The 20,563-nt window shown below is 35.9% G+C and overlaps 2 protein-coding genes across 3 annotated transcripts in view; one reads left to right on the top strand and one right to left on the bottom strand.

Moving 5' to 3' along the window:
- Positions 1 to 1,411: 1,411 nt before the first annotated feature.
- znf143a (zinc finger protein 143a) lies at positions 1,412 to 15,259 on the bottom strand. Of its 2 annotated transcripts, XM_082161318.1 has the most exons (17): positions 15,114 to 15,242; positions 14,504 to 14,547; positions 12,939 to 13,041; positions 12,312 to 12,398; positions 11,446 to 11,529; positions 11,172 to 11,300; positions 10,390 to 10,583; positions 10,103 to 10,174; positions 9,904 to 10,017; positions 9,713 to 9,788; positions 8,305 to 8,430; positions 6,527 to 6,706; positions 5,202 to 5,429; positions 4,977 to 5,110; positions 4,208 to 4,339; positions 2,948 to 3,058; positions 1,412 to 1,700 (listed from the first exon to the last, which is right to left on the bottom strand). In XM_082161318.1, exons 3-17 carry the CDS (start codon positions 13,033 to 13,035, stop codon positions 1,617 to 1,619), a joined length of 1,848 nt encoding a protein of 615 aa, XP_082017444.1. In that variant the 5' UTR covers positions 13,036 to 13,041; positions 14,504 to 14,547; positions 15,114 to 15,242; the 3' UTR covers positions 1,412 to 1,616. The 2 variants fall into 2 exon arrangements, with proteins under 2 accessions (XP_082017444.1, XP_082017443.1); XM_082161317.1 differs by lacking the exon at positions 14,504 to 14,547 and having other exon boundaries at positions 15,114 to 15,259.
- A 3,536-nt stretch (positions 15,260 to 18,795) lies between these two features.
- Positions 18,796 to 20,563, top strand: part of pkd1l2b (polycystic kidney disease 1 like 2b) — a 30,297-nt gene continuing 28,529 nt past the window's right edge. Inside the window, exons 1-2 of the mRNA XM_082161299.1 lie at positions 18,796 to 19,210; positions 19,723 to 19,881. Of these exons, the coding sequence (XP_082017425.1) occupies positions 18,913 to 19,210; positions 19,723 to 19,881 (457 nt within the window). The 5' untranslated portion in view covers positions 18,796 to 18,912. The remainder of the gene's footprint in view (positions 19,211 to 19,722; positions 19,882 to 20,563) is intronic.

Raw genomic sequence — 20,563 nt, forward strand, 5'->3', positions numbered from 1 at the left:
ATGTCTACATGTGTTTTAACTATTATTATTATTATTGGGACATTTTGCCTATGTAATTTCTCTTTTTGATTAATTAATATGTTTTATGTTTGGTATGAATTTCTGTACAGCACTTTGTGGCAGTAATGACTGCTTGGAAATGTGCTTTATAAATAAATTTGACCTTGACCTTGACCTTGATGTAAATGCAGACGTCTCCTTGATGTAGACCTACATGTGCTATCAGAGTACGAAATTTTATGGCACAACTTGACTTGTTGGCAAAACTGCTGAAACGTAGGTACACCTGGTGTGTGTAGAAAATATATAAATGTGTACATAGCCTACTTTATCCAATACTTCGTTTATTTTTCATCATCTTATCTCCCCGGTGCAAAAAGCTATTAAAAAAAACTGCAACCTACAACATACAAACAGTGAATTAAGTCTTGTAGTGCTCTGCATTCACTACAAGACTCAATCTATAAATATAGGAATTAAAGAAGAAGTGTCAGATGTTATCTATTGTATCAAGCCATGTGTAATTTAAAACATCTAAAAACACTTTCCTGGATTGTCTGCACCACATCACAGGCAGAAAATGCCACAGCAACTAGTTTGTGCTGGGGAAACACTACTTCTACTTATAGCCCTGAAAAACAGGTCTTGTAAATGACCCAAACAAGAAACAACTATAGGAATGAAGTCAGAAGAGTACAAGGAGGAAGTTCTAATGTTTCACAAAAAGTCTTAAGAATTTCAAGTGCTAAGAATCCGCTGATAATCTTTTGGCATCAAGTCATCTAACAAACAAGTTCTACAGACTGCATTGCTTTCCAGTGATTTCATTTTCATAATCTTTACAGTTTTACAATATAATTTCAATCACACCTGATTGTTTAACCATGTTTCTTCTAGATAAACAAGCTAATTTTTTGCTCATGTATCTTACATTTTAAAATAACTGCAAGTAAATTGTATAGTAAACAAAAGCTGTGAACATGAATATTTCTTGCAGTTTGCACAACTTTTAAAGAATATACTTTTTTTTTTTTACCAATTAATTCCCTTTCAACTTGACATGACAGTTCCTCATATTTAACATTCATTATGTATGCGTTGCTTGGTGAAATTAAAATTCCTGCTTCCACCAGTCTTGAAAGACTGTATGGATGATTTGCTATTGCCCAGCTTCACTGCAGCCTTTACTTTTTTATTTGTCAAAGCTATTTTTTTATATTATATATCCATATAAATATATATGTATCCAATTTACTACAAAATAGTGTATTACTATACATATTATCAGCATGACACTTGGGTAACACTTTTACACTTTAATAATGGCACAAACCTTGTGCTCTTCAAGGGAAGAAAGAACATTGAGTCGAATCAATGTCATAAATGAGAAATCATCACGACACACTAAATATCTCCTTCATCTCTTTTTATTTAAAAAATGCAAACAGGTTTCCACCTTTTAGATATCTATATCAATGTGAACAAAGCTGTTAAAAATGTTTTCATAGTGCACAGTGTAACCTCTGTACAATTGTGGTGAAAGGGTAATTACAAAAGTTCATCATTTGTTCATCATTGGAATCACTAGTTACACTGAATACTGAAGGTGAAGGTAGTTAATTGGCCAGTCCTGTTGTTTCTCCTCCTTGTAATGATGATGCTATCCTCAGAGCCTCTTCCAGTGAAGTCTGTTCGTTGAGCTACAAGATAGAATACAACACCTATGTTCAATAATATATACATATGCCCAGCAATACAGTTAAAAATCAAGGTCAAAAATATCATTGGACAAATAAAAGTGAGTGAAACCAATATCCACAACTTTCAGACTCAATTTGTTTCCTTCAGCTCAAATGTCATGATATCAGTCGCTTTGCCATTACAATTTGTCCCTTGTCAAAGTCACTCAGATCTTTATTCCTGCCCATTTCTCCTGCATCCAACATCTTGATTACGAGAACTGATTGTTTTCTTACCATCTAATCCACCCAGACCTTAATATGTGGCCTTGTTAGGAGATGATCAACAATATTCGCTTCACCTGTGACTGGTCATAATGTTTTGGCTCATCAGTGCATCTATGCTACCATCAAAACTCAGATGAAGGCAAGGAATCTCAGTAGACAGGATGTAACAGCTTTTGGACGCAGTCTGTATGATTCTTAAAAATACAAGGGATCATAAACTTGCCAACTTTGTAAATGGTTACCAGACTTTGGTTCCAAACACAACTAAAGGCTAATTCACACTGCACCGATTGACACGACCAGCGCCAACAGACACTTCATCGGGTTTTTTCAGATCAGTGTGTCGGCGTCTGTTGCCACTGGACGATTGTTTTCGCCAATTAAACATGTTCAATTGCCATTTGTTGGGTTGTGGAAAGTCTGAGAAGTGATGTACTAAAATGGTGGTGGTGGTGGCGCAATGGATAAGACACATGCCTTTGGTGTGAGAGACCCGGGTTCGAATCCACTATGAGACACCAATGTGTCCCTGAGCAAGACACTTAACCCCTAGTTGCTCCAGAGGCGTGCGACCTCTGACATATATAGCAATTGTAAGTCGCTTCGGATAAAAGCGTCAGCTAAATGAATAAATGTAAATGTAAATGTAAAATCTGGTGATTGTCCACGTTGGTCGGTGTCTAAATTCACGAAGAAACATGCACCTGCCTTGTTGCTTGTTGCAAATAAAAATAATGTTTTAAAATTGGCTCAAAATATCAAACATGTTTGATATTCTCTGACTGGATGAAATCATAGTCTGAACCTATAACATCGTGGTCTGTGGCTATCATGTGCGATTTTCTGTGAAATTGGTCAACTCCAGCTGCCTAAAATCTGCAGATTAGCTGTAACTTTAAGCAACTAGCATCAACTCCTCCAACTGTAAATCAGGCAAAACTCTGGGCAAAGTCATGTAGTGTATTCCAGCCTTACTCTACCTGAACAGCAATCTGTGTGCCGTTAGAAGTAGCCAGAAGTGTAATCGGGTGTGCTGATAACCCATCCTGTATGTTCCTGCAAGATGTTAAATCTGGCATCATAATAGTCATCTGAAGAAAACAGGAAAAAAATACATAAAAATATTTCCTATGATCAATTTATAGAGTGCTGCAGGGGTGATGTATTATAGTGGGCCAAAACCTGGAAAAGAGTTCGCATTTTAGCAGTTCTAGTTCCATCGTCCTGAAGTCAATGGGTTTTTAGTGTGGTGATACTAAGATATTTTCACGTTTTATTCAACGACATAAAAATACATCAGCAATGTCCCCTTGTGATTTTTTTTGCGGAAAAATGCGGTTGCTAACAAGAGGCTAAATGGGACCACAAAGGTTGTAGGGGACATTAAACATCATCAGTCGAACAGTTAAAACGTTTTTTAAATAAAGACTGAAATAATTGTCGGAAACTTAGTGAAGTCATGTGACCATGGTGTAGTTCGTTTATAGCCTACGTTTTGCTTTTGACTTCTCGCGATTGTTTTTACGCTTCAAGCTGTGTTAATTTGTGAACATAACATTTTTGTTGGTCACAGAGCTTATTTTCTGCAATAATCCAAAAGCCAATGGAAAAAAAATCCTACGGGGTTTTTGTCGACAGAACCAGAGTGATAACTAACTTCCAGGTTGGCCTTTAAAGGGTAACTCTCGCCAAAATTGAACCTAGGCTACGAGATCGACTACGTTTGACTGACTAAATTCCAGCCGCCGGAAACACTAACTGATAAAGTGAGTCGTACAAAACCTTTCTTTTTAGTAAACTTTGTGTACACAATGTTCTCAATGCTGGAGTTCATGTGTAGAGCCCCTGGTGATACTTCAAGCACAGTTTCATGTTGTGTCGAGCCTTCTTAGTGTTTTAAGATGCTATCATAGTCGTGCCCCATGCACTCCCATTCAAAAGGCATTTTGACCTAAAACGAAAATACGGTCAATCTTAAAAGTGACGTTTCCATCCTAATTATGCTTTTACACGAAAGTTTGACTCGGGTAGATTAACAAAAAGAGCCTAGGTTCAATTTTGGCAAGAGTTACCCTTTGAAAAACCATCACTGCAGCACTCTTTATGCACACAGATCAGCATTATGCAGAATAGTCTTGTGATAATTAGGAAAGAACCTTTTATGTGTTTGCTGGAAATGAAATCCACACACATGAAAGAACTTGGTTCTCAAATTTACAACACCCAAAAATCCTACACACCTGTCCTTCAGTCCCGTCCTCTGAGACCATAGTCACTGAATGAGCCTCCGCTGAAGACAGCAAAGACTCAGTGGGTGGGAAGGTGATCATACTGCCATCTTGTGTTACCATTGTGATTGTATTTCCAATAGCCTGTTAAAATCACAGGCATAAACAAAACAAAAATCATTTTCATTTTTAAGATTCATTCATTAATTTACGAAGCCCTTGCAGTTCCTTTATAAACCCTAGTTTGGGAAACCCTGACATATTGTAATATTCCATGCACTTTATATTGTTTATAACGGAAATTTGAACTTTCTCTTTGAATTTTTTATATGAATATGGTACAAGATTATCTTATTCAAATCAATGTGATAAACAAGATAGGTCAAAAGTAATCTAAAAGCAATCAAAAAGTAGTTAGATTATGTCATCTAAAATGTGTAATAGATTACGATTATATAATAGATCACTAAATACAATTTTCATAATGTAATTTGTATTCAGTAATGGACTACAATTTGTAAGTAATTTACCCAACAATGATGGCAGCACAGAAATGATTGCACATTGCTCTGAAAATTGGCAAATTTTAGGACAAGGTCTGAAAAGTCACCTGACCAAATTTGCAGTCAGTCTCTATTGCCACCAACAGTTCAAGTGACCAAGCACATTTTAGCTTACAGTATATTAATCTACTGACTTTTTTCTATGATGTTAAACGAAAGCGTAATCAAAAAGACTCAACATAAAAACTTAGATCATCTGAGAAACTTTAGATGCAAACCTGCGATGCTCCATCTTGTGTGATAAAAGTTACATGCTGTTGTTCCGTGACATCAGCGACTTCAGAAGCCATTTCAGGACAAGTGTCTTCACACTTCACAGGGCTAACACTCATGGAGGGGTCATCTATAGCCTCTAAATGCAAAAAACAGCCCAGTTCCACTCATGAAACATCATCAAAATCTGATCTGTATCTAGGATATATTAGATATGTTTTAAAACCAACCTGAAGGGGGTTCAAAATAGCCCTCTGACTCCTCTTCTATAGGCTCAGAGTCATTGTGTGCTGTGCGTTTGTGCATGACTAGTGTGGAAATCTGCTTGTACGTCTTTCCACAGTGGTTGCACTTGTAGGGTTTACAGGGAGTGTGCACTACATTATGTTTGTATAGACTGGAGTACTCGGTGAATCGCTTGTCACATCCAGGAACTGTGCAAACATACGGCCTCTCTCCTGCAAGTTATAAAAAGACACTGGTTTAAATATTTCACAAGAGTTGCATTCACAGTTACATTTAGGTTAGATTATATATTATAAAGAAAGAGTTCAAACAAATAGTCCACCCAAAATGTCACTATTTTGTCACTATTTACTTACTCTCGTGTCATTCCAAAAACCACTGAGACACTTCTTAATATTTTGGTAACACTTTACAATAAGAGCCCATCAGTTAACATTAGCACATTAACTAACATTGACAATGAGCAATACATTTATTATGATATTTATTAGTCTTCGTTAACATTAGCTAATAAAATACAAATGTTCATTGTTAGTTCATGCTAGCTCAGGTCCATTAAATAATATTAACAAATACATTTTTTTGAGCATAATAACCAATTAGTAACATTAACTAAGATTAATAAATGCTTTAGAAGTATTTTTGTTACACTTTATTATAAGGTGGTGTTGTTACAGTGTAATTACACAAATGGGTACAGAGTAATATTACTTAATTACATGTAAATACTACAGGGTTATGGTTAGGTTTAGGGTTATTTATTTGTAATTATGCATAATTTACTTGTATTACTATTGTAAGTGCCACGTATAACTATGTCATCTTAAAATTAAGTGTTACCGCATTTTTCTTTGTTAGTTTATGTTAACTGACCAACGTTAATAAATGGAACCTTATTGTGAGATTTTACCAAAATATATATTTTTTATGTTCCACAGAAGAAACAAAGTCATACATGTTTTGAATGACATGAGGGTGAGTAGCCTAAATGATGAAAGCATTTTTATTTTTGGCTGAACTATCATTTTAATACAATGAAAGGGAATGAGGACTGGAGTTAACAAGCTCCAAAATGACAAGAAGCACCATGAAAGTGGCCATGCTCTATACTCTAAATCTTCTGAATTCATACGATAGCTTTGTTTGAGAACCAGGTTAACAATAACAACTTGACATCTGACCAGATCAGCACATCACTCAAAATTCCTCCTTTTGAGTTCCACGTAAGAAAGAAAGTCTGGAACGAGTAAAAGGATGGCCATTTTAATTTCTAGGTGAACAATCCCTTTAAGGCTAAAAGGCAGCATACCTGTATGAATCCGTATGTGGTTCTTGTAATTTGTTGCGCTGGCAAAGGCCCGATTACAGCCTGGTTCTGGGCAGTGATACGGTTTCTCTCCTGTGTGTGTGCGAACATGGACCTTACAGATGTTTGAGGTAGTGAAGGATCGTCCACAGCCCGGGAAAGGACATAAAAATGGCTTCTCTCCTTAAAAGAACAGAGGTCATTGGTAGGAGCAGAAGTAATGTGGTGGTACCGTGTTATCACACTGGTAATAAGGCTGCTAATATGACAACTCTCCATATCGTTGCTGTTGGGCAGAAACCTTGTACGTCCAAAAACACTACTTAGTTTTCAGGAAATGGAAAAAAAACACCATATTTGAAAAATAATTAAACACCATGTGGTCAAAGTCGATACTGTGGCTTTATATGTCATTGTATTGTTAACATTTTACCAAAATAAAGCTCAATTGCAGTTTAAGGTTTTTGACCAGCAAATTTCGGACACGTGTTTTTTCCGTCATTCGAACGGGCGAATAATACTGTATACGTATTAGGCAGTAATACGTTTTTCAACTTACAGGTTATAAAGTTAATGTAGCAATGTGGGCGCTCAGTTTTTTCTGTCATTAGGCCAAAATCCCATGTTATTAAAGAAGAAGTGCTTCACACAGGCTATTTAAGACAGTGTTGTTGTTGGCTATGACTCGACAAAAAATGCTAGACTCTTCTCCACTCCTCAGATACATAAAACATTAGCCTTTATATAAAGGGTTTCTTGAGTAATTAAACGCTGAACTTATTCAAAGAACCAGTTCAATTGGCTCTTGCATAGCAAACAAGCAGAAACGGTCCAAACTGCGAACAACACTTCATTCACGATAGAGGCGGGGTGGAGTTATGAGGTTTAACTGACAGTTTGAGGAGCCAATGGAGTTACAGGGTTTAGTCGAAAGCTGTTTTTAATACATTACATTGGTTAGACATTTGCAAAACCCACAGAAAGACATAAATGGTCACTAATACCCCTTTTCCACCAAGGCAGTGCTGGTGCCGGTTCGGAGCCGGTGCCTACTCGCGAACCAGTTCTTTGTGTTTCGACAGCCAAAGAACCAGTTCTCGGCCAGGAAAATTGGTTCCAAAGCGGCACCGACTCTTTGCTGGACTAGAACCGTTCTTTTACCACGTCATGTTTACGTCGGAGGCTGGGGGCGGGGTTATTGTCGAACTTCTTCTCGAACGTAACCTCCGTCTATAGTAATCCAGACGAGCAGCACAAATGTGGTCTAAACATCTTCTTCTGACCCCAATATAGGATCGCAAAGCCTGGAGAAACATTTGCAGAAAGACGATGTAGTCCGCCATTGTAATTGTTATGCTTGAATTTGCCGCAAGCGTTTCTAGGAAAGCTAAGATGTAGCCTATGGCAACGTACACAGTGATGTAACGACGTCGTTCGCTGGGCTCTCTAGTCAGTGGAAAAACAAACAGGTTCTGAGAAGGTTCCCAAGTTGAACCAACTTTGAACCAGTTCTGAACCAGTTCTTTTTTGGTGGAAAAGGGGTATAATAGTAGTGATTTATGAAAATGATGGAGATACGAGGTTTCCGCCTGACAGCGACTATATGAAACATCGATTTTACTCTTGTACAATTCTTATGCATGCAGCTTTTTGTCCTACTATTCAATACCATGGTATTTTTAACACAGTACTGTGTGATAACTATATTCATATTCAGATAATATAATAAATCGAATAATCCAAGGAACAGATGGAGGATTTTAAGAAGGCAAAGAAAGTACCTGTGTGAATTCTGGTGTGCTTTTGAAGGTCCCCTGAGGTCTTGAAAGATTTTTTACAGTCCAACTCCTGACAGCGGTAAGGTTTTTCTCCAGTGTGTGTCCTGATGTGACTTTTCAAACCATAACCTTATAGAAAAAGAATGACAAGGGATGAATATAACACAGCAAATACGTCAGCAATACACAACTGCTCAAAAGTTGCGGGTCAGTAAGATAATTTTTTTTATATATTTATGTGATTTAAAATGCAGTAAGTGTAATTTTGTGAACAAATTATTACAACTTAAAGGTGCATGCCTTTTGCTGCAGAACATTGTTTGGTTGTGCTTCGGCTCTGCGTGACTGTGCGGATGAATATGGTTCTCCTGCTGCTCATAAAACATTCACTACTAGGCTTAAGAGATATAACCAGTTTAGACAGAAAGGATCTCAAGCTGACGAGCTGAAGATGTAACTGTAGCTTAACCCATTAACAGACACGGTGCTTCCTTGAAAATAAATTCCAGCACAGCGCCTCAACAGCCATAATGAAATGACCCTTCACAATAGATAGTGCTTTATAATGAACTCTGTTAGAAAGCTGCATTTGACAATTTATTGTTCAATATAATGCCTTACTAACCCATTGAGTAATAAAAACGCCATCTTCACATCACTTTTACAACATTTCAAATCCCTCAGTTCTCACCGTCTCTGAAGAACCAAGCCGATGTTGATTCTTGTTTTATTACGAGCTCTGTCGCATTTTCTTTATGCCAGCACTCTCCTTTGTTCAGCGTTTGTTTAAAACGGGAGATTCCCCAGAGGTTTGAGATTTCTCACTCATTGTGACACCTAACTTATGCCACTCTCACACCATACAGGCATCAAAGCAGCCAGAACAACTTTTCTCTATTTACGGATATGACGAGACATGCATGGTCAAGTGACGTATGGACCCCAGTAGGTCCAATATAAACACTTATAATAGACTAACCATAGTGAATCAGGGTAAGACAAAAACACATGTATTGACTCTTTTAAATTTTGAACTAAAAAAAGTTACAGTGTACCTTTAAAATAACTGGTTTCTATTGTAATATATCTTAAAATGTTATTTATTCCTGTGATCAAAGCTGCATTTTCAGCATCATTACTCCAGTCTTCAGTGTCACATGATCCTTCAGAAATCATTCTAATATGCTGATCTGCTGCTCAAGTAACATTTATTATTATCAAATGTTGAAAAAGAGATTCATCAGGATTATTTGATTAATAGAAAGTTCAAAAGAACAGGTTTTCCTTTTAAATAAAAATATTTTCTTACATTACAAATGTCTTAACTGTTTTTCAATGTAATGCATCCTTGCTGAATATGACACAAAAACCCTGCTGAGGTGACAAATTGATCTGTAAATCTTTTTGTTACCTGTTGCAAACTTTTTTCCACAGCCAGGTATGTCGCAACAGTACGGCTTGTCACCTGTATGCGCTCTTTCATGTACCTGATCAAACAAAACACGAGAAAATAATCATAATGCATCACATTTGTAATGTTGTCTATGGTGAATTACTTTTATTTAACAAGCTGATAAGCTCAAATACACAAGCCATAATAACCTTAAGATGATTTGCAGTGGTGTAAAGCTTTCCACATCCGTCGTAATTACACCGAAAACATTTCTCCCCAGGCTGCTGCACACTACGCCGGATTTCTTGACCCTGAAGTACGATCTAGAGGGAGGGAGGATAAACATTTCTGAGCATCTCCTAGTTTGACTATTTCTATTTTTATTTTGCATGGATATTATATTCTAACCTGCATCTCCACAACACCGTGAGGATCATTGGTGATCAGCTCAGAGTTTGTGTACGAGTCCATTTCCTCAATCTGCAGGAAAGAATTCAAGAGTGATCATTACGCTTTACAAAAATTATTTTCTTACCAATTTTGACAAATGATTAGCTAAAAAAAAACATTTACAATATGTAACAACGTCACCTAATTAGGTTAGGGTTAGGCTTATAGGCTTATATCACCAGCAAAGTCATGATAAATACATTGTGAGTGTCTTTGCATTAGCCCTAGTTATCTTTAAAGGGTACCTTGGTCGTGTACTGCTCCAAAGCATTGATTGTTTCTTGGTCAATGGATGAATCTGTCTGCAAATCTGCTACTGTGCCATTAGTCTGGATGGCCAGAATGGTGTTCGGCTGAGACACCTGAACAGCATGATGGATATAAGCGGTAGACCCGTCCTCTAACTGCACCGCCTGCAAGGTACTGGGGTCATATGTATCTGAAAATGCATTAATGACAAAAAAACATTTTAAAAAATTAATATATATATTATATATATAAAGCATGTACAACCGAATCCTATTTAACATCCTGCACACACTCTTAGAAATAAAGGTTGAGTGGGGTTCTTGACTCAATTTTAAAGATCCCTTTATGCCAGAAAGGTTCTATATAAGGAGAAATGTCTTAAATTATGCATAATACTTTAGCATATTATGAGACATTTTTTATTTTTTATTTTTAAGGGGTGGTGGTGGCGCAATGGATAAGACACATGCCTTTGGTGTGAGAGACCCGGGTTCGAATCCACTGTGAGACACCAATGTGTCCCTGAGCAAGACACTTAACCCCTAGTTGCTCCAGAGGCGTGCGACCTCTGACATATATAGCAATTGTAAGTCGCTTTGGATAAAAGCGTCAGCTAAATGAATAAATGTAAATGTATTGTTTTTTGACCTTTGATGCATGGACAGCTCCAAAACAAATTAGGAACCTTTAAAATAGCATAATGGGGGCAAATTTAAGGTTCTATATAGAACTTTTTTTTTTTTTAAGAGTGCAACAAAAACGGGAGTAAATGAAAAACCTTTAGTGGTGTGGTGGATGTAAGCAGTGGTTCCATCCTCCAACTGCACAGTCTGAGCATCTTCCAGTCGTAAGCTTTCGTTACCAACAACATCACATACAGACGAGCTTGTCCAGTTATTTGGCTCATCTAGTGAGCATATAATATGGGAAATTAAAAAAGAAACATTATTTGCATATTAATATCATAAGCCCGTACATAAAATAATAAAAGCTAGAGATCCCTTCCAATGAAACTAACATGAAGATTTGCAGCATAACAATCAGGAAAGTACCTGCTTTTGGAACAGCAATGTGTTGCACATAAGCAGAGGATCCATCTTCTAACTGGATCATCTGTCCTTCAACTATATTGCTGTCTGGGGAAAACAACCAGCACTCGGTTAATACATCACTCAAAAAAATTAAATACCATGTCAACTGTGAATAAATATGAGATTTAAAAAAAGAAAAGTTAAACTTTCATGGTAGTCATTTACGGGAAAGTAAAAACATGCACAACATTGATTTGTTTATAAAAAAAAATAAATATGAGAAATACAGAGTTATAGATTGCAGATGCTTTCTGATCACTTTCAATAAACCGTTTATTTGAGCAAGATTTTATTTGTTATATATTCACTGATGATCCAAAACATTATAACCAGTCACAGGTGAAGCGAATATTGTTGATCATCTCCTAACAAGGCTATATATATTAAGTTCTGGATGGGTTAGATGATAAGCAAACACCATGTTGAATCTATGCCACAAAGAATTAAGGCAGTTCTGAAGGTAAAAGGGGTTCCAACCCGATACTAGCAAGGTGTATCTAATATATATATATATACACACACTAAGTAAAAAATATAAACATATCATTTTAAGGTCCTGTAGGTTAACTAATTGAAAAGATCATAGGTTTGATTCCCAGGGAACACATTACTGTTCTTCAAAACGCATACATGCAAATGTTTGATAGAAAATGTAGAAAGAATGTGCTTAATAATAACCAAAAAAAATTTATTATAATAATGAAATAACCTTCAAATTTGCTAATCAATTTGCTAATGTGTTTCTTATAGAAGGTGATGCTTAGCTTTACATCTCAAAAGCGTCTCAGATGAACAATGTTTGTGCTCAGAACTCGTAATAGACATACCTTGAGGGTTGTGAGGTATATATGCAGTGGAGCCATCTGATAAAGTCACAGCCTGCAAACTGACTGTGTCCATGCTCTGATCACCATCTGAACAATTAACAAATAGATCATGATGACTGTAATATGGAGAACACTGCCGTTCAAAATGTCTCTTATGCTGACCAAGGCTGCATTTATTTGATCAAAAATAAAGTGAAATATTGTTACAGTTTCAAATAAACCTTTTCTATTTAAATATATTTTAAAATATAATTTATTCTAGTGATGCAAAGCTGAATTTTCAGAATAATTACTCCAGTCACATGCTACTTCAGAAATTATTCTAATATGCTGATTTGCTGCTCAAGAAACATTTCTTATTATTAACAATATTGAAAACAGTTGTGCAGCTTAATATTTTCGTGGAAACGTCATCGACACATTTTTTCTAGGACCCTTTGGCGAAAAGAACATCATTTGGTTAAAATATATTTTAAAAAATGTAACAATATAAAGTCTTCACTGTCGCTTTTGATCAATTTAATGCATAATAGTATTAATTTCTTTCGGGGGGAAAATGCACAGCTTTCCCTTTAATAAAAGGTCAATGTCTGAAAAGAGCTCATTTATAAAGTGTGCAGCTCTGACCTGAAATCCCCACAGCCTCAGTTAAGCAGAGCGTGACCTCCTGAGCATCACCCTCATGCTGGAACTCTGCTGACTGATTTATCTGAGCCAGAAGCATTATAACCTAGGAGAAATCAACACAATATAACTATATGATCACATTCAGTAAGAGTTGTGACCAAGTGATGGTCTCAGATTGTATAAATGGTTGATTGTTTGACTAAATATGGTTGTAAAATATTTAAAAATATGAATGTACCACTGAAAAAACATGGTGCATGTCCAAAAAAACATAGTGATACAGTTTATTTAAGGGTACAGAACTAAACTTTTACAAAACAGTGTCATGTTTTGTTTTCACTCAGTAGTAATGTCAAACTAAATGGAAACCCATTATTAAAATTGTATAATTTAGTTTAAGACAACAAACTGTATCTATCTGATAGAATGTTACAAGATAAATTAAGAATATATTATAGCAATATAATAATTCTAACATTATAATACAAAAAAACTATTTTCATGGCCATTTTCCCCTTAATAATACAGGTCAACATGGGAATAAAACACAATGCTCCATCATGATATTTCTAGTTTTAGGGTGCTTTGCATATATCTCGGCTGCCACGTCAGTCATCAAGCCCTGCTGAAGGCAGACTTGATTTGAAGGATCCTTGAAAGGCCGCCTTCGTTTCGCGTCCTTCATTCGGCTCGTTTTGAAGGATGCATCGAGTGTAGTCTTACAGTCCTTCAACCACCCACAAACATTAGCACACTTCCCGAAAAAGAAACTGACAGAAAATGAGTCGGCATTGAGCTTGTATGAGATCATTATAAGACTAAATATATTGTTTTCGGAGATGAAGGCATACATGTTTTCTTTTTGTTTTGGTGTAAATGAATCACTAAACTAACCACATACTACTGGTTGACTGCAGACGCTTGTCATTCACTGTATTGCTTAAATAGAAAGTCAGTTACATAGATAATATAGTAATATAAAGATTTTTAATACAAAGTATTTTTTATAGAATTAAGTTTTAATTTTGGAAAAGATTTTAAGTTACTCATGCTTGAGTTGGAAAAAATACCCCAATTTTATTCAGAGGGACAAACTTAGCAAAAATATGCATTTGATGCAGTTGGTGATATTTATATGGCCAAAAAGTAAGATGAATGATTGTAATGAAAATCTTTATAACAGTATAACAGACTATTTACATAAAATGCATATAAATGTAATTTTACACTCTATATCTCCCAATAATATGTCTTAGTAATATGTTATTTAAATGCTTATAGTTTTGTGTAGTTTTTATTTTGGGTGCAAAACATATAATGCAATGCAATACAATGATGTTTGAGAGATGAACAAATAATAATTCTTCAAAAGTCTGATGAATAATATTTCATACTCACACATTTTGACATTTTTCATAAAAAAATGCATTGCACTGATGATCAAGCAAACCTAAGTTGCTTCAGTCCAGTAAGTGTTCATCTTGAAATATTACTAACAATATAAAAGATATTCATTCGTTTACTTCATAGAAATCGTCACTGCAAAAAAAGACACGTGAACCAACCTGAAGGGGGACAGTTTTTACACTTATTCTAGGCCTTTTACTTGCTAAAAGGAAAAAGTATCCGAATTCAGATTTTTTGAAATCCATGTATCAAATATGATAAAGTAGACTTCATAAGGATTCAGATGATACCAGTTTTGTAATTAAACATCCATTAACACGATCACACAATACTATAACCAGACGTGAAGCTTTACTTCCTATTCTCAAAAAAGCTTTTGTCCTTCAAATGTGTAAGTTAGTGTTTTCTAGTCACCTCAGGAGTGCTGCACGTGCTATTGATTCACCCAGGCTGTTGCTTCTATCATTTGTTAATATAAATAAATGCATTAATTAGTGTTAATCCACCCTAAGCATACACATCTTTAACGCTTGAAAACATTGACACGTGACATAATGGGATGTGAACTCAAAGTAGCTGTTAACCTGCCGCGATATCTAGTGTCAGGAAGATGTAAACAAGCCTTACAGTCGATCGCTTTCAGTACAGTGTTTATAAACATGCTTTATTACCGCAGCTGATGCGGGTCTGCTTTTCAGGAGCTATGTAGTGCATATCGCCTGATCGTTAACATTAATAACAGATATGTTTGGTGTTTCAGACACTCACCTCTCTGAAGAACACAAATCTACCAGATATACGGCAAACCGGATCAAATTATATGTACAATATTCCCATTTATCAAGGTCCCTAACATCGGGAAATACAACGGTGTGTTTTGAATTGGTATATTTCCTCTGTGGTTTTGATGTCACAGAACACAGTGAAGAGGTTTATTCTGCCCCCTGCTGTCCAGGAGTGATACACTCTACCAGTTAAAGGGATAGTCCACCCAAAAATGGAGATTGTATTTTTATTTTATTTTATTAAATGCCAGTCACATACAAATAATAGATATTCTACAAAAATAATACGGACAATACTCAATAATTATACATTACAACAAAAGGAAAAGAAAATATAATGTAATTAAAATTAATAACACAAGTAGAAGGAAAAGAAATTAAAAAGAAAAAGAAAATAATATAAAAAGAAAAGGAAAAAGTATGAGATCATTATATAAATAGCATAAAAGCTTCACATAAAGACCATGTACATTTAGCTTTACTATTGTTCAATCCAAGTAGTGACTCAATATAATTCTTCATTTCTATCCGAAACAACAAAAAGTTGGGTTTTTCTTTAAAAAATGGAGATTGTCCTCGCTGCAGCCTGTAGCGCGGTGACGTATTGATTAATCAAATACATAGTTGATGTTCGACGCGCATGCGCGGAATAGCATGTTTTTAACACGCATGTATTAATCTCGTATTTAATGTCATTTAAACTGTAATGCTGAGTTAAAGATAGAAGATACAAATGGTTGTTTCATTAGACACTACTAGCTATAGAGTATTTCACATTTATTTAAGCAACGAGGGTATAGTGTTTTGAATGATCTATAATAACCTATGTATTATTATTATTATTTAATTCGTTTAATTTGGTCCTTTATGAATACAAATAGACTGAAAATATGTATAATATTGTTTTTATTTTTTCCACTCAGAGTCTGTTTTATAGTCGTCTTTGTTATTTGTTTAATATTTCTGTAATGTAGACTTTATTCGTTCATGAATGAATCAAATAGGCCTATATTATTTTTCTCTCTAAGAGTTATACTAAAATATGTGGGACATCTTTTTTTTTTAATACCATAAGAGATTTAATAAATGAAGATGACAAGAAGAAAACATATCTTTTGTCTGGTATCCGATCTGTTAAAACATCCCAATGTCCAACAAATTCACAAACTGTTGGGGACAATGTCAGGTAATAATATTAATACAATGAAAACAATTATATTTTTTATGCAAATGAAATCCATAGAGATAGATCAACGTTCTAATAAAGAAAGAAATTTTATATATATTCATATAGCGTTGAATGCTCTACAAATAATTATTATAAGTTGATAACAAACGATATAGCTTATGGATAAGGCGTGCGGCGTGCCGCGTTATTAGTCATGTGAACCCGTCTTTTCTTTCATTTTAATTGTCATTTTTATTGATGAGAATGTTTATCTTAGCTATTAGAATGATATAAAAATCGATATACACAAAATGGAATGGCATTACATATGGGAAATTACATGACGGATAAAAAACAAACAAAAAGAGAGATAGTTTTTAAACTCAACTAACTCCGTCAGAGTGGATAGTTAGGCTATTGCAACTTCTGCATATCTATCATGTTACAGTGCTTTGTGTAAACTTATGGATTACATTAATACTATAATGGATGATAATAGCACTAATTTGGGCATGTCGTTGGAGATAAAATATAGGCTACAAAATGCATATCCAGTATTGCAAATCTTTGAAGCTGCCAGTAAGGAGAAAAAACATGTTATGGGCCGTAATGTAAAAACTTTAATGTTTAAATTCATCCACTATAGCCGGTATAATGGAGTATGTCATACAGATTTAATAAAATAATATAATTTGTGGATAATGTAATAGGTAATCGTGCCCGTGCGTTTTTAAACTGTCATGACGTAATCGAAACCTACTAAAGCGCATGCGTGTTGAAATGTCAACTATACATATTTGATATCAATGACGTCATCGCGCTACTTCTTGGAGAAATGTAAAGTCTGTCATCATTTACTCACCCTCATGTTGTTCTAAACTCGTAAGGCTTTCCTTCATCTTCGGAACACAAATGAAGATCTTTTTGATGAAATCTGAGAGCTTTCTGTCCCTCCATTGACAGCTCCGCAACTACCACTTTGACGCTTCAAAAAGTAAAAAAAAGAGATTGTAAAACTAATCCATATGAATTGAGCAGTTTAGTCAAGAGACATGAACGCTTTATATGATGAACAGATTTAATTTAGGCTTTTCTTCACATATAAACAATCATCAAGTCACACATTAGTTGTGGAAATGACTGTATTTTACACTGAAATGTAAAGCTTTATGTATTTTTCTCAGTTCAAACAAGAGCTCTTGGTAAAAAAAAAAGTGAATTAAAAAAACTAGATTTAAAGATAAACTAAGGGGCTGTTACACGACACTAAAAAACTTTGTATGCGTTTTGGGTGCCTGAAAATGCAAAGTTTTGAATCTGGGAAAACAATGACGTCATGCACATGTGTATTACGTGTTCAGTCTATAGTGTTTCATCGCCATCTAATGGCCTGGCAGCAGAATACAGCTTTCACGGTTTTCGTGGATCTGTGTGAATAGGGATCGTTTTAATAATAATTAATTAATTACGTTTATATAACGCATTTCTCGGCACTCAAAGCGTTTTACATAGAAGGGGGAATCTCATGTGCAGCCTCCACCTGGATGATGCGACGGCAGCCATATTGCGCCAGAACGCCCGCCACACACCAGCTTACTGGTGGAGAGGAGACAGTGATGAAGCCAATCAGTATATGGGGATGATTAGGAGGCCATGATGGACAGAGGCCACTGGGCAAATTTGGCCAGGATGCCGGGGTTACACCCCTACTCTTTTTCGAAGGATTTTTTGTGACCACAGAGAGTCAGGACCTCGGTTTAACGTCTCATCCGAAGGAAGGTGCTCTTTGACAGTGTAGTGTCCCCATCACTATACTGGGGTATTAAGACCCACACAGACCACAGGGTGAGCGCCCCCTACTGGCCCCACTAACACCTCTTCCAGCAGCAATAGTTTTCTCAGGAGTCTCCCATCCAAGTACTGACCAGGCTAAACCCTGCTTGTCTTCAGTGGGCAACCAGTCTTGGGCTACAGGGTGATATGGCAGCTGGTTTTGATAATGGTGTCATCTGTACGTGGAGAACTCAAAGGAAAAACTTCTCAGTTTTTAAGCATATCGTTGTCATGTAAACGTACCCTAAGTTGGTTTGAGAAAGTCTACCTTGCTGGGGGGAAAAAACAGTTCAAACCAGCCTAAGCTGGTTGTCTGGTTTTAGCTGGTCTACCAGGCTGGATTTAGAGGGGTTTCGGACATATTTTTTTAGCTGACCTGGCTGGTCTTAGCGGGTGATTAAGCTCGGAGACCAGCAGAAAGCCGCTGAACACCAGATTGGCCAGCCTGGGAGGCTGATTTGACAAAACCATTTAGTTGATGAAGGTGGACTGATTTCTGAAAAACTGAGCTGGAATTCCCCTAACTTCTACAGTGCCTATCCAATGACAGTGCGTCACTCTGTGGGTAAAGGCTGGCTTATCTAGTTGATCTAAATGAACATTGCCTTTGTTTGAATAAAAACACAATATGCATCCATTAGGCTATTACATCAATGGGTTTTGTTTGAGAGCCAATCAATAGACTCATCTGGAAAGCTGGTGTATTTTTGGCAGGGATCAAAACCCTTTATATAGACAAAAACACCAGGATGCTTCTTCTAATCTTCATGTACAACTAGAGATGGATGACAGACTCTTTACTTTGGCATTTCTGATCATCTCAGCATGTGGCAAAGCCAGACCTGAAGGTCTTTCCTGCCCAGAGCACCAGCAGGCTTTCGAGAGCTCCTGCTATGAGTTTGTGGCCCTGGAGAGCAGTTTCCTCAGCGCTCAGGCTTGGTGTGAGCGGGACGGTGGGCACCTGGCCTTCATCCAGAGTGATGAAACCCAGAAATTTCTCCAGAAACACCTGCAGGCGGAGCAGGACTGGTGGATAGGACTGGTGTCTACCTCCATCAACCTCACTCTGGACACGGAAGGTACATGGTTGGTGCGACGGCACGATTATTGTGAAAACTTGAATTAATGCTGCCCATGGTTTAGTTTAAATATTATGGCCTTTCTATTATTTAGCAATAGTAAGACATTTAAGCTAAAATATTTTGGCCTAAATTTCCACTCATTTGGATTAGACAGACAACATAAACCAATAAACTGAATTTAATGCTTATTTTTTATTTATACATAAAGAGGTAGGATTTATGTAATAGAACTAATAAAGTGAATGTTTTTCCAAGTATGTATATTTATCATTAACAATTTTTTTTTTCAATTTAATACATTTTGCTCGATCCACAGCCAGCCATATAACCACGTTCATCCTTTTTAAAACGATTTGTGCTGATTCTAAGCAATTTTAATAAATGCATTTTGAGAATATGATTTTATGATTGAAATAAAATCAAATAAATGCAAATGTTTAATAATTCTTTCCATTCATTTTTGAGTAGAGAAATCATAATTTTACCTGCATCCACTTGTATGTCCTCAGATGGCTTGATCTGGTTAGATGGTTCAGATGTGGTTTACTCAAACTGGCCCAGTGAGCCGAAGCTGGAAACTGGCTGTGGCCACATCAACACACACTCTGGATTTCACTGGAAGATCACAAGTAACTGCAGTCAGGAATATTACTTCATTTGTGAGTTTGGTGAGTTTTACACTTTCTTTCTTTTTATAGTGTTTTATTAATAATTTAAGTATTTTAATATGTTATATGCTCATTCGTTTTATTTGAATAATTAAAAGACAAGTATGTAATATGAATAAGCCCAATTAGATGGAGTAAATTTAGTCAGGAATTGTACTTAATTTTTGGGTTTGGTGAGTTTTATGCTTTCTTTCTTTTTATATAGTATTTATATATAATTATCCAGAACAATATAAGTATTTTAATATATTGGTATGCTCATTAGTTTTCAGTGTTGGGGTAACGCATTACAAGTAATGTGAGTTCTGTAATCAGATTACTTTTTTCAAGTAACAAGTAGCGGATTACTTTTAACAAAATATCTGTTACTTTTTCAAATATGTAACGTTACTTTTTCCCATTTATTGACTGACACCTCTCCTGTCCTCATGTTGAGAGAAATCGGGAGTAAGTGCAAAGGCGTTGTGTGTGAACATGATGGTTATTGTAGTTTTAGACTATTGTGAACAAATTCAGTTTTCCTCAAAATGAATAAAAACCATGAAATGCAAACTCAGAATGTCACGCAAACCCACCGTAATTAAACATGTTAAATAAGACAAATATACTTTATGTATTTAATCTCACTTTATTAATCAAAGTCTTTGCTGCTGACTTTTGATGATCCAATTCAACTATAGGA

Source organism: Leuciscus leuciscus (assembly GCF_965113295.1).
Source record: "Leuciscus leuciscus genome assembly, chromosome: 2".
Classification (NCBI taxonomy): Eukaryota; Metazoa; Chordata; class Actinopteri; order Cypriniformes; family Leuciscidae; genus Leuciscus; species Leuciscus leuciscus.

What these genes read in the sequence shown, in the direction of transcription:
- znf143a (XM_082161317.1), bottom strand. Translation starts at nt 13,035, where the DNA reads ATGCTTCTGGCTCAGATAAATCAGTCAGCAGAGTTCCAGCATGAGGGT. An exon ending in TGAGGCTGTGGGGATTTCAG is followed by an intron (nt 12,399 to 12,938) that starts GTCAGAGCTGCA and finishes TTAATTGTTCAG; the next exon opens with ATGGTGATCAGAGCATGGAC. An exon ending in ACGGTGTTGTGGAGATGCAG is followed by an intron (nt 10,018 to 10,102) that starts GTTAGAATATAA and finishes CCCTCCCTCTAG; the next exon opens with ATCGTACTTCAGGGTCAAGA.